This window comes from Nuphar pumila, chromosome 2 (assembly GCF_984573655.1).
Source record: "Nuphar pumila chromosome 2, dmNupPumi1.hap1.1, whole genome shotgun sequence".
NCBI lineage: Eukaryota > Viridiplantae > Streptophyta > Magnoliopsida > Nymphaeales > Nymphaeaceae > Nuphar > Nuphar pumila.
The window spans coordinates 61,632,825-61,645,710 of record NC_143250.1 but is presented as its reverse complement, the minus strand read 5'-3'; the positions used below and the strand labels follow the sequence as shown (position 1 = coordinate 61,645,710).

Below are 12,886 nucleotides of genomic sequence, written 5' to 3'. Positions count from 1 at the left end.
ACGATCAGGAATCATGTATTCTAACATCTCATCTTGTTTTGTGATTCCAGACTTTGTGCAAGAGTTTCTACAGTAATGTGGAATACGTGAGAAGCTGTTGACTTGTGAACATCCACCGAATGCATGTAAAATTATCATTTATTTTTTTGCTTGAATTTGCAAGCATCCCTAATTCAACACTCTCAAGATAAGTCACTGACTGAATTTTTTGAAAACCTTACATAAGATCTCTTGCCACAAGGTCCAAGTATACCACTGCTGGCCCTATGGCTAGGCTGGAGTGCGACTCATTTAATAACTAAATGAGCTTAATAGAGATAGATGCACCTTCAGCTTAGAAACAGGGAGAAATTAAAATTGGGCCCAACCATGGTAGGCAGATCAAGCAAAGGTTGAGGTGGGCTAAAGATCCAGGTACGGCCAAGAATAGCTTCAGCAGAAGAGCCAGCGTCTGCATCCGAATCATTTCTAGCCCTCCCCCACCGTTTGTTGTCTTTATTGACAAAACAGTTAGTCTTATTTGTGATAAAAATATAGATCTTGAGAGCATTTTAATTATTTTTCAGTAAAAAATGATCGACTTGCAGATTTTGAAGACTAGCTTTGCCTTTGAAAGAAGACAAGCGTAATAACTCAGCCGATCAAAGAGAGAGAGAGAGCAATGCTCGAACGTAAAACATCCACTTATTCACTTGATGAACAGAAAGCAAAAGAAATAAACAGAGGAACGTGAAACAAGACCGTGCCCAGATCTTTGCATTTCACAGTAGATGAATTATCGAACAGCCGATACAGCAGAACAAAAATTCCCTAGTGGGATCTCCTCGTTACAATTGAGGGTTCACCCTCCAAACTAAAATTGGTGAGAATGGAAAGAAACAGAAAGCCCAACAGGGTTTAAAGGACAATCTCTGAATCCACTGGACAGCAGTCTGCACGAGATATTCAATTGAAAGAAGCATCTCAATAATCCAAGCCTCCCATGCCACCACCCATCGGTGGCGATGGAGCCTTCTCATCCTTTGGGATTTCAACAACAACTGCCTCTGTGGTGGTCATCAAAGAAGATACACTGTATTGCAGAAAAGAAAAAGCATACGTCATTAAATTCAACTAATTTTTTTTTATCCGCAGCATTTCTTGTTCCAATGAATATCAAATTACGATGGCACGGCAACAACCAAATCCTAGATGTAATCTAGAAAATATATTCATGCATAAAAATCATAAAACATGATAATGTACATAAGGTTACAAAAATAAACTACGTGCATGTGGCGATGAACTGACAGAATTTGCTGTTCAAATCTGTTGGACGCAATAACGCATATATGTCATTAAATTCAACCATTTTTTTTATCTGCAGCATTTCTTATTCTAATGAATATCAGATTACAATGGCACGGCAACGACCAAATGCTCAATGTACTCTAGAAAATATATTCATGCATGAAAAATCATAAAACATGATAATGCACATAAGGTTACAAAAATAAACTACATGCATGTCACGATGAACTGACAGATTTTGCTGTTCAAATCTGTTGGACGCAATAATGCATATACCTTTTCTTTCTATCCTCTTTGATAACATAAATTTAGCCAAAAAGGAGGAATGGTCCAAGATCTCAGAGAGGAAAACATCAAGCCTTTTATTTTTTAAAGGCAATTTCAGAAAGATAACGCAATTTTTCTCTGAATGACATCATCGAACAGGAACCCTATTCCACATCAAGTTCTGACAAGAATTCAACTCAAAGGTTTTTGAGAAACCCAAGTACCCCCCCTTAATGTTATCCAAAAAGGAAGAAAGTTAGAGATCTCAGATAGTAAGAGGAAAACATCAAGACTTTTCTTTTTTTAAGGCAATTTCAGAAAGATAATACAGTTTTTCTCTGAATGATATAGTCGATCAGGAACCCTATTTCAGGAAACTTAAAAGCAACACCCCGCAAAAAAAAGGAAACAAGAAAAAAAAAGGATATAAGAACCCTAGAAAGCAAAAAAAAAAAGCATTTCAGTTTCATTCTCCCTGTGAATTTTCTTCATGGGAAAAATCAAAGTGCAAGGATAACATTTTAGTGAGACATCATCAATGCAAATTACACTTAGGGTTTTAAAACCAATAACAATTGGCAAAATGGGACTTGAAAAAAATGAAAAACTGACATCAAACAAAAGAACAAAGAAGAAAATTAGGGTTTTGGAGTTTTGAAGTTTGGCATATGTGTGCTACCCAGCCAAAGGTCATCCAGTTTACGTTTTTCCAATGTTCATTATGACAGAAACTATTAAGGGATTCGGGGTAAGATAAAATTCAGGCTATTCGATCACCTGGAGAAGGCTATCTAGCCAGTGGATTTCCTTTATACAATGACAGATATAAGACAGTTCGGTAAATATAGCAAATTGGTTAAAACATGTACCTTGCAGCATCCACTAATGCAATTCTTATTACTTTCACAGGATCAATAATCCCTGCCTTCACCATGTCAACATATTCGCCTGGTTCAAAAAGGTCAACAGCGTGAGCTAATTTCATTTGGAATGCAACTGTCAAAGGTGTTCTTAGAACAACAAAATAGTATATACCCTTCGAAGCATCATATCCAAGATCAACATTATCTTGCTCTAGAAGCTTGCCCACAACAACAGCTCCCTCAACTCCAGCATTGGATGCAATTGTGTAAACAGGAGTCTACATGATGAGTTCAGAAGTTAAGTCTCAAATATCAGACTACCGAACTATCCTAAATCAACGCAAATGCAAAATCCTCAGCAAATCACACTTTCAAGGCATTCTGGATAATCTGAACTCCAACTTTCTGATCAAAGTTTGCAGTTTGCAGTTTTTCCAGCTCCCTTGATGCATAGAGAAGTGCAACACCACCACCTGCAATAGAGACAAATGGCTACTCAGAAGACTCCCAAAAAAAGTGCTGACACATGTTTGAAGTATTTAAACTCTGTCATCCAACATTCCCAACTCAGGATCACAATGGATCCAAGTTGACCTGGTGCACCTAACAAATTTGGTGCAACTCTGCATGGAGTAGGTTAACTGGATCAAAGACTGTTAAATTCAATGGGGTTATTTAGAACCATAAGGACACATTTGAAATTCGGGAAACACACTTGGGGGCACAACTTTCCCTGTAGGTGTGTTGTCCTCCATTTTGACTCCCGTTCCATATTCCCTTGTATATTAGTTACATTGGAAACTGCATAAAAATGGCCGTATCCCAGTATGTTCAGCTGTATCAATGTCACATAGCCCCAGGGACAAAATGAGAAGCCAGAGTCAGACCCCGGTGTCCTGAAAAAGCCATCGGGCAGCTTTTGTCCAGAGCATCAAACACACCCAGTACAAGAATCAAAAGCTTGGCTTCAAGGAAACGTCAAGCATTCACATGAGCATGACCTGGCACAATTCCCTCTTCAACAGCTGCTTTTGTTGCATTCAGTGAATCAGTTACCCTATCTTTCTTCTCCCCAACCTCTGCTTCACTTGCTCCTCCAATCTTCATGTAAGAAAAATATCGACAAATCACAAACAAGAAATGCTTCAGTTATACAGCAAGTTGCACCATTTGGAACATAACAAAGCCAACAAGACCTACCAATTTAATAAAAAAAATGAATATAGGAACACTGAATTCTAAAGCGAACAGGGAAACTTTAACTGAAAACAGTAAGTCCACAGAATTGCATGCTACTGTGCCTGACCTTTAGAACAGCAACCCCTCCAGAAAGCTTTGCCAACCTCTCTTGCAACTTTTCCCGGTCATAATCAGAAGTGCTTGCTTCTATTCCAGACCTCAACTGCCAAAGGCAACATAATACATGAGAATCAGACAATAATTCAGCACTCCAACAAATACCAACCAGGCTTCCTCAACCTCAAGTAAAACATCACCTCAAACCTTGATAACAAAGAACAAAGTCGAAGCTATTCAAACAAACCTGATCACACCTTTCTTCAATGGCTTTTTTATCACCAGCTCCATCGAGAATAACAGTGTCATCTTTAGATACAGTTACCTACCATGACCAGAGCAATGCAATCAACAATATGCTTAGTGAATCAGAAAATACAATGCAGAATATCAGCCACAACACCAAAATGTTTAGTTGTCCATAAATCCAACAATACTCAGGCTATGTTCACCGGGTAATTCAATAAAATCAGAAACAGCCAATGGCCAAAGAGTATACTAAAAAAAACTCATTAACTATGCTTAGAAGATGAAAAGAAATTCTCTCCCAGATTAGATTGAAAAACTTGCATGAATAACACTATCTTACCTTTTTGGCACTACCCAGCATCTCCAGATCCACCGTTTCTAGGTTCATTCCCAGGTCTTCAGTTACAAGCTACATTAAAATATTATTAATAGAAACTCAGAAACATAAGGTGAGGAATTTTTTTAAGAAAAAGCAGGACTAAAAATCAATGAACGACGATATCTACAAGACAAGCAGAATGTTAAAACATTATCAAACCTGTCCTCCAGTCAGAGTTGCTAGGTCCTGCATAGTTGCTTTCCGGTTTTCACCAAACCCAGGAGCTTTAACAGCACAAACCTGTAAAACAAAGGGATACATGCAAATGTCATCAGATTAATCAAGATGCAAGAATTGAATTACTAGAACCACAACAAATCAGAAGAAATAGAATGGGTGCAGAGAAAAGGGAAAATAGCATATCGAGAGGAAAGCACCTTTATACCAGCTCGAAGCTTATTTAAGATAAGAGTAGCTAATGCATCACTTTCTACATCTTCAGCCACAATCACTAAAGGTCTCTGTCTCTGAATGCATGCAAACAAAAGAATGGTTAATATTCAAATAACATGAACAGATGCAGATAGATTCTGAAGTGACTTACCTTTACTGCTAGCTCTAACACTTTGACAATTGCATTTATGCTGGATATTTTCTTTTCATGTATCAATATAAGAGAATCCTCAAGCTCCTGCAATTAAACGAATACAGTACCATCAGGGAAAGAAAGAGTACCTACATGAGTTCTACCTCACATTACCAGAAGCACTTATTAACTACTCACGAAATAAAAATTCACCAATAAACTTACACATTTCTGGGTCTTCGGGTCAGTGATGAAGTAGGGTGATATGTAACCTCTATCAAGCTTCATGCCTTCAACAACTTCCAGTTCGTTGAACAAGGTTTTACCATCCTGCATACCATGGACGCATGCAAAACTGAGGTTGCTGTATATGTGAAAAGCTACTTTCCACATCAACTGTACAAGTCAGGCAATCTTACAGCGATAGTAATAACACCCTCTTTGCCGACTTTTTCCATAGCCTTAGCTATCAATTCACCGATCTCTCTTTCTCCGTTGGATGATATTGTACCCACCTGCTTATATAGGGACTAGATTAATATTTCACTTTGTAAAGAACAAGTAAATCGCTCAGTGTACAAAAGGATATGATGTTCTCTTTTTTTATAGAATGAAGTTCTCATTTTACGAAAGAAAATAAAAACTACACCCAGATTTAGTAGCATTTCATTTGAGAACCAAGTCAGAAACAGTAAATTGATGTATTAATAAATGATGATTCTTGGGAGGAAAAAAGGAAGACTTTATTTTCTTGTGAATCACAAACCTGAGCTATCTCCTCTGATGTGCTGATCATTCGCGCTCGGCTTTTTAAGTTGGTAACAACAGCATCAACTGCCATTGAGATGCCCCTACGCAAATCCATGGCATTCATGCCTGCTGCAACAGATTTACAGCCTTCCGCAAAGATTGCTCTTGTCAAAACAGTAGCACAAGTGGTACCTGCAGCAAAATTGTCCTTAAAAACTAAATATATCCACACAATTATTTTGTTTAGCAACTAATAGAGACGCATAAACATGAAGATAAAGAAAAAGGAAAAGCATATCATCCTACTTAGGGAAAAAGAAAAAGAAGGATAAACAATTTCAACAAGCAAAGCAACTATAATAAAACAAAATGAAGAGAGCATCTTTGCATCCTGCCACCTGTTATCCAAACCTACGAGTCTCATTTGCATGATCAGTACGATCATGATAGCATTTCAAATGTTTCACCAACTTGATTGATCTATTTCTTGCACGTCAATGATATACAAGCAGCTTATCACGTACTTAGGAGTCATGATACAAATAATCCAACTCTTCACGTTCGCATATACAATTTTAGCACAAAATCCATGATTCTACACAAGGTTTTAAAACCCGTGACTCGGAACTCGACTCGTTCTTTATTGACTCGTGACTCGGCGGGTCAACTCGGTGACTCGGACTGGGTTTTGTTAACTTTTGATTTTAAAAGAAAAACAATATATAATTTGTCTGAAACCATGTTTTTGAGTAAACATAGTCTCCAAATGTCTGTAAGAATATAAAAACAACTGCAAAGAGCTATAGAGGTTTGCTTGAATAATTGAATTTGATATCTATACAAGCACTTTGACTAATTCATGACTTGAATTAGAGGATTTGGTCACCATGAGTTCAGTCTGCTACTACCTAAGGTTCCTAAAATGGCCAATCATATATGCTAGCTTGTTTTAAAAGTTTTAATTCCCTCTCTAACAAATCCATAAATGTAAAACAGGGATATATGTGCATATTGAAAGTTTACAGAATGCCCAATATCAACATAAATAAGCAATTTTCTCATGTATAAAACTATGCAGGAAATATATTAATGGCACAACTATAAAAAGACTACTAATATTTGAATATGTACAATGCTTGTTCACATAACAAATGGATGATGAAACCTAAATGTGACTTCCCATAGGCACAGTTGACCCGCCATATATAGTGAGAATCATTTCTTTAAAATATTTTGCTAGAATAAGTTGATAACACAGGGTGAACAGTAGTTCGAACAACATGGCGATTTTATTCTAAGGATTTAAATACTTTTTATTTTCTTTTTTATACAAAATCTGGGGGTAACCCTTGTTAAAATATATGTACTTATATATTTCGAAACTGTAATTTGAAACTCAAAAAACAAATTTCAAACATCCCAAAACTCGCCCGAGTCAAGCTGAGTCAGGCCGAGTCAAGCCCGAGTTTTGGCAAACGAGTTTGCTTGCCGGGTTGACTCGCTGGAGGGGCGAGCCGAGCCGAGTCAACGAGTTGACTCGGCGAGTTTTAAAACACTGATTCTACATACTAAATCAAACCAAATATGATGCATGATCTTTGAACTGTGACATCCACATCCACTCCCCCCGCCCCTGCCAAACACACATGCACATGTTTTGTAGAAGACAATTGACGGAATACTCTATATGGTTTCCAAGTCCTTTCTTGTCCTACTTTTATACAAAGCATAGTCTAGAACATAAACAGTAGAAGTATAGTCCTTCCTAGCCAAGAAGTATATGTGGATCTTTAGAGTTTTAGAGTGAATGAAAGTTAGACAAAATAGTGTTGCAACATTTCTCCTTTGAGCTAGATTACTTGACTTAGTGGATTAAGGAAGAGGTTACTCTATTTTCTATAGCATCCTTCTTTGCTTCTTATTTTTGTTGAGTCATAAAAAACAGGTCAGTTTAATAAATAATGAAAGATCTGCTAGAATATTGCTAGTTAGAATATCTTCATATATTAATACAAATGGAAGCACTTGAATGATAATGAAAAATTATAAAACAACGAATAGAGGTGCTTAATGTGTGAGATGGCAGCACATAGTAACCTCCAAAATAAACCATAAAAGACCATGTTTAACTGAAAAGTCGCAACAGTAACATCAGGTGAAAGACATTATTAAACAAGTAAAATGGCAACACAATTGGCAAAAAGGATGTAAATCAATGTTAGGTTCTTGATGTGCTAACGTAAAAGTCATTTCAACCAAGTGATGGTATTTTTATGCATAGTAAGGAGTGACTCCTGCCATCAGTACAATGCAGCAACATTTTAAAAAAAAACAAGAGAAAAAATACGCGTCCTATCAAGCTGCCCATTGAAGAAATGGAAGTTAATATTAACAACCAGACACTTAATCGATGAAAGAATGACACTTGGAACTAATCATTATCCTTTTAAGGACTTCAAACTTATTTTTTTCATGACCAAATGGCGTCTCTAAATGAAAAAAAAGTGACTCCCACAACACAAACAAAGGGAAGACAGTAAATTACAACAAAACAATGTAACGATTAACTTGACATGGTCACCAAGTAACTAAGGAGCAAACCACAACACCAAGAGACCAAACTGAACAGTAACCACTCTCCAAGTAGAGTAGTACTTCTCAATCAAATCATAAAACCATGTAGTGAAAACCTACTAAACCACAAAACATACAATCGGACCAGCAATGCTAATATTCAAACCAGCTGGAACACGACGAATTCACCATACAACGATTCGAAGAAATGGAAGCAAATGAACAAGCTAAGCATTTTAAACAATTCAATAGAAGCTCACCGTCTCCTGCAACATCATTGGTGGCATTGGCGACTTGTTTAACAAGGCTGGCACCCATGTTCTTCACTCTGTCACTGAACTCAATACTCTTCGCAACGGTAACACCATCCTTTGTCACCTTGGGCGAGCCAAAGCTTTGCTCTATAACAACATTACGCCCCTTTCGAAGGACCACAACAAAGAACCCAGTTCAGTTTATCCAAAATCAGAGAGAAAAGAATCTAAAACCGATTCAATCCGAACGAATACGCATTTCCCAATCGAATCGCCGGTACCTTAGGACCCATTGTAACCTTGACAGCATCAGCAAGATCTTCGACACCCTTAAGCATCAACGCCCGGGCTTCGACACCGAATCTGATGTCTTTCGCCGCATAGTTCCTGTTCCAACTCAATCTGCTACCGATCTGCTTCGACAAAAAAAACGACAAAATGGTAAGAATAAACGATCACCATGAAAAGGTTTCTTACTTTGCAAACTGAAAAATGGGTCCGGTTAAGCATATGAAGAACGGCCTTACCTGCGCACTGGTATTCCTAGCGAGCCTGCAAAAGAACAGAAGACGTGAAAACAAAGTTAAGAAAAGACTATCTTCCTAGAGAGAGAGAGAGAAGGTAATGATACCTTGCTTTCGAAGCTATGCTGGAGGCTGCCCTGTACATTTTTGTGAAGATGGTAGACGAAGATTTTAGAGAGAGAGAGAGTCCGCAGAAGAGGGGATGCCAGGATGGTAGTGTTGTTATAGAGAGAGCGGGAGGGGGTTCTAGAAATGAAGCCAAGGGTCTAGAAGCCTCTACTAGGGTTTAGGGTTTTTCTCTGTTTTTTTTACCACATCCTTTCCCACGAATGCATCGACGCCGAGTCGTTCAACAAATCGCGGAATAAGTCGTATCGGTTCGTCACCGAACCGCTTTTAAATGGGAGGATCAATCGAGCCTTCGTGACACATTTAAACCGAATCAGCAGTTATGTCACAAGTACACGATGTAAATGACACGAGACACTTTGGATAATTTTTCATCAAGAATAACATGCATGGAGACACGAATGGGCGGTAAGTTGGAGCCGCCAGTTTTATAATATGAAGATTCATTTTTATTTCAGTTCCATATTTTGAACCCGACCTGAACCCATGGGTCCATTAAAATTGAATCCAGTCAGGTATAATCAGTTTGTGATATCGGGTTGGGTCGGGTATAAATGACCCAGTTACTGAGTTTAAAAAAAAATATTATATACTGATAAGAAGTTGGACATTTTCCAAAAAGACACCTTATTGGTCCTGCCATGCTGTTGGTCAGTGTATGTCTTAACGCTGCTAAGTTACAATGACACGATGAAAGGACACAAGACACGCCATTATCGAGTAATTTCTCCTGAAAAATAGTATATAAGAAAGATAGCAGGACACGAGTGGAATTGAAGTATCCATGTTATCTTTCCTAGCGAATAATTTCTTTTTTGTCTCATGTTTCATGTTGATGTTCTTGGCAAATTCTGGCCGAAAAATATCTTCAATAAGTTAAAATTTTCTGTAAAAAAAAAAAAATAAACCAAAATAGAAACTAAAACATAAAAATATATAAAGCTATATAATAGAGAAAATAAAAAACATATTAAGGGTTGTTTGGTAATAAATTCACGACCTTATGAAAATGAGAGAATCTCATTTGCACAACTAACCAAACATCAAAGAATGGAAATGAGAAGCTGAATGTGATTTGAAATGACAATGGACTGAATCTCACGAGATTTGGAATCACAGGGTGAAATATGTGATTCTAAATAGCATGTGATTCAAACACTTTAGGGCATTTTAATTAGCCAATTTGTTTAGCATTGCTGCTCCAAAGGGTGGGCAATGGGGCGGGCAGCCCGGCTTGCACCTATAAATTAAGCCCAAGCTCGGCCCAAACCAGGCTTTTGGCATGAATCGGGTCGATTAGACCCATGGGCCAGGGTTTTCCCAATGGGCTGGCCCGGCCCGGCCCGGCCCGGCCGGCCGGCCCAATGCCCACCCCTACCGGCTCCTAGGGGTGGTTAAACATAATAGCTGATTAATTCTGTAGCTTCTTTTAAACAAATATTTATTATTATTATTATTATTTTTATTTTTGTTAACAAGTTCCCCGCCAAAGCGGGTAAGTTCCAGGTGAGGTCACCAACATCCAAACCCTTATGGAGCCCCCAGGGACACCCTCACACTTGATGGGAGTCTAACATGGAATGGAATGAAGGGGTCAGCACCCTCTCCCCAAAGCTCACTACCACTCAGGCAACTCGGGCGGGTGATAAAAAAGGTAAGTGAGACACTGAGTTTTTTTTCTAGCTCGTTTGCTGCTTATTCTTGTTGGGGAGCGATGTAAGGTAGAGAGAAGCTTGCACAAGGACCTATGAAAGGTGATGCAGCTGACTGGTCAGGTCTGGGTCCAATTGTGGATAGGCCTATTTTTCACATTCCTCCGGGTCTCCAAACTACTCCAATATCCAATTTTGGTGAGACAATCAGATCCATTATGAGGCTTCATATCCAGATTTAGAAAGAACACCAAATATCAAATGCCGACCATATGCAAGATTGTTTCTGTAACTATAAAGCCAATCAGACCCAAATCTCAAATGGGCCATCCATATTCGATTCTGAATCCAGTCCCTTCTAGCATGAGCCACTCGGAGAATACCCACATTCCTAGTTGCAATCCTGAGTTTGGCAGGAACTCTACAGGGTCAAGTTCTTGTTTGTCAATCACCTCAAGTCATTATCATAATCACATATTCTCATCCAGAAAATTTCTTGACAAGGAAAAATCTCATGATAACTAAACAATTTTATTTTTGACAAAAAAAATGGGAAATCTTATATTCTAAAAAAAAACAAAGAAAAATAAGAAATTTAAAAAAAAAAAGACAGTGACATAGTTGATCTTTTTTTATTAGAAATATCCTTGCTAACCACAAGTTAGAAAATATAACAAAAATGACCAATTTAATGTTTTCATGACATATTTGCCCTCTGTTCAGTAGAAATTTAAGTGTCTGATTTTTCAGGTGATAACTTACATTGCGGCTGATTTTTCAGGCCACAACTGACATGGCACTTGATTTTTTCAGGCGACAATTACATGACCAAGGCGTCTATTTTGTTAGGCGATATAAGGGTAAAACTGTTAACAAAAAAAATCAAGTGCCAATGCTTGGCATGTTTTGAGTAGTGAATTCACCATGTTTGGCATGTTTCTCTAGTCAAAAGTGAATACCATCTACGTCATCTCTGAAAAAAAAAACATCACAATTACCCAGCCCATGAAAGTTGCAACCTTCCCAGCTTCAGGATTAGAACATTCACCTTTCCCAAGTGAGCATTTAGCTTTCCCACTTCCAAGTATGGGCCTTAGGGAGAAAATAAAAACAACCAAAATTCTTTTTCCCATGAAAAATGACTCAAATACAGACCAATGAAAACGTTGATATTGATAAAAGCCGTTTTTACTTTCAAGTTACTTTCTCACCCTGGCGAATGTTGAAAATTGCTAACATGCCCTAAAGCATTCAAAAGTTACCATCCATCCTCAATAAAGATAAAGACATGAAGATATCAGATGAGATAAGTTTGAGCTCAGGGATCGACCAAAAGTTGTTAGATCAGATTGTTTAATGCATATCACAATAATTTCGAGAAGCCGTCCACTTGGAACAACCTAAACTATTGAACCATCCAACCTGTCAATGAAACTCAAAGGGAAATTTTTAAATACCTACCAAACTTTTGTCTAATTCATATGCACCCACAAAGTTGGGGAGTTTACAATTTCTTACACATTCATAAACTGAGTTTGAGTTGACCTTGATTTAATACTAACTCATGTTGTGAAGTTAGCATGTTACCTTTGTAATAGTTGAGGTGTATGTCCTGAACTGAAATATAAATTCTGGTAACTGTTTGATAGTTATCATACCTCAATAGTCTAACCTTCCCCATAGATCTTACCTATTTCCAACGGATCTAGTACCACATGGATTCATATTATAACTGGATCTGGGACTGCACTATGATATTCAGCCAGATCTGGACCAATAACAGGGCTCATTCTTCAAAGTTGGATACACTCTTGGGACAAGCATGATCTGACTCGAACAGTTTTCAACTGATCTATTATAAAACTCTCATGCAAACTGTTGATCAGGAAACTGTTCCTAACTTGTGCTAACAACCATGAAATTGACTGGGACCCACCCGACTTGGTCTCTCCAAATCAGTCAATATTCTGCTTCTGTCATCTGAATTTTGCTGCTTCTCTGGTCTTCATCTGTAAACTTGGTCCTATGTCACACAGACTCGGCTAAGGAGGTGCCGCACCCAAGTCGACACGCCCCGACACGGGTGCGAACTCGGGTGCGGCTTCGGACTTGGCCCGAACTCGATCAACGCCG

At 38.1% G+C, this 12,886-nt stretch overlaps 1 protein-coding gene and 1 non-coding gene across 2 annotated transcripts; both read right to left on the bottom strand.

Moving 5' to 3' along the window:
* Positions 1-730: 730 nt before the first annotated feature.
* Positions 731-9,185, bottom strand: LOC149845543 (chaperonin CPN60-2, mitochondrial-like). The gene is made up of 18 exons (XM_089995817.1): positions 9,080-9,185; positions 8,976-9,000; positions 8,730-8,861; positions 8,455-8,614; positions 5,637-5,812; positions 5,290-5,385; positions 5,096-5,200; positions 4,889-4,975; positions 4,722-4,811; positions 4,504-4,584; positions 4,306-4,374; positions 3,964-4,041; positions 3,727-3,822; positions 3,422-3,521; positions 2,790-2,893; positions 2,593-2,698; positions 2,427-2,505; positions 731-1,072 (listed from the first exon to the last, which is right to left on the bottom strand). The coding sequence occupies exons 1-18, from the start codon at positions 9,115-9,117 to the stop codon at positions 964-966; spliced, it is 1,731 nt and encodes a 576-aa protein (XP_089851943.1). The 5' UTR covers positions 9,118-9,185; the 3' UTR covers positions 731-963.
* LOC149845544 (small nucleolar RNA snoR26) lies at positions 2,011-2,102 on the bottom strand. The gene has a single exon (XR_016430680.1). It is a non-coding gene; the product is annotated as a small nucleolar RNA snoR26 (small nucleolar RNA).
* Positions 9,186-12,886: the final 3,701 nt, after the last annotated feature.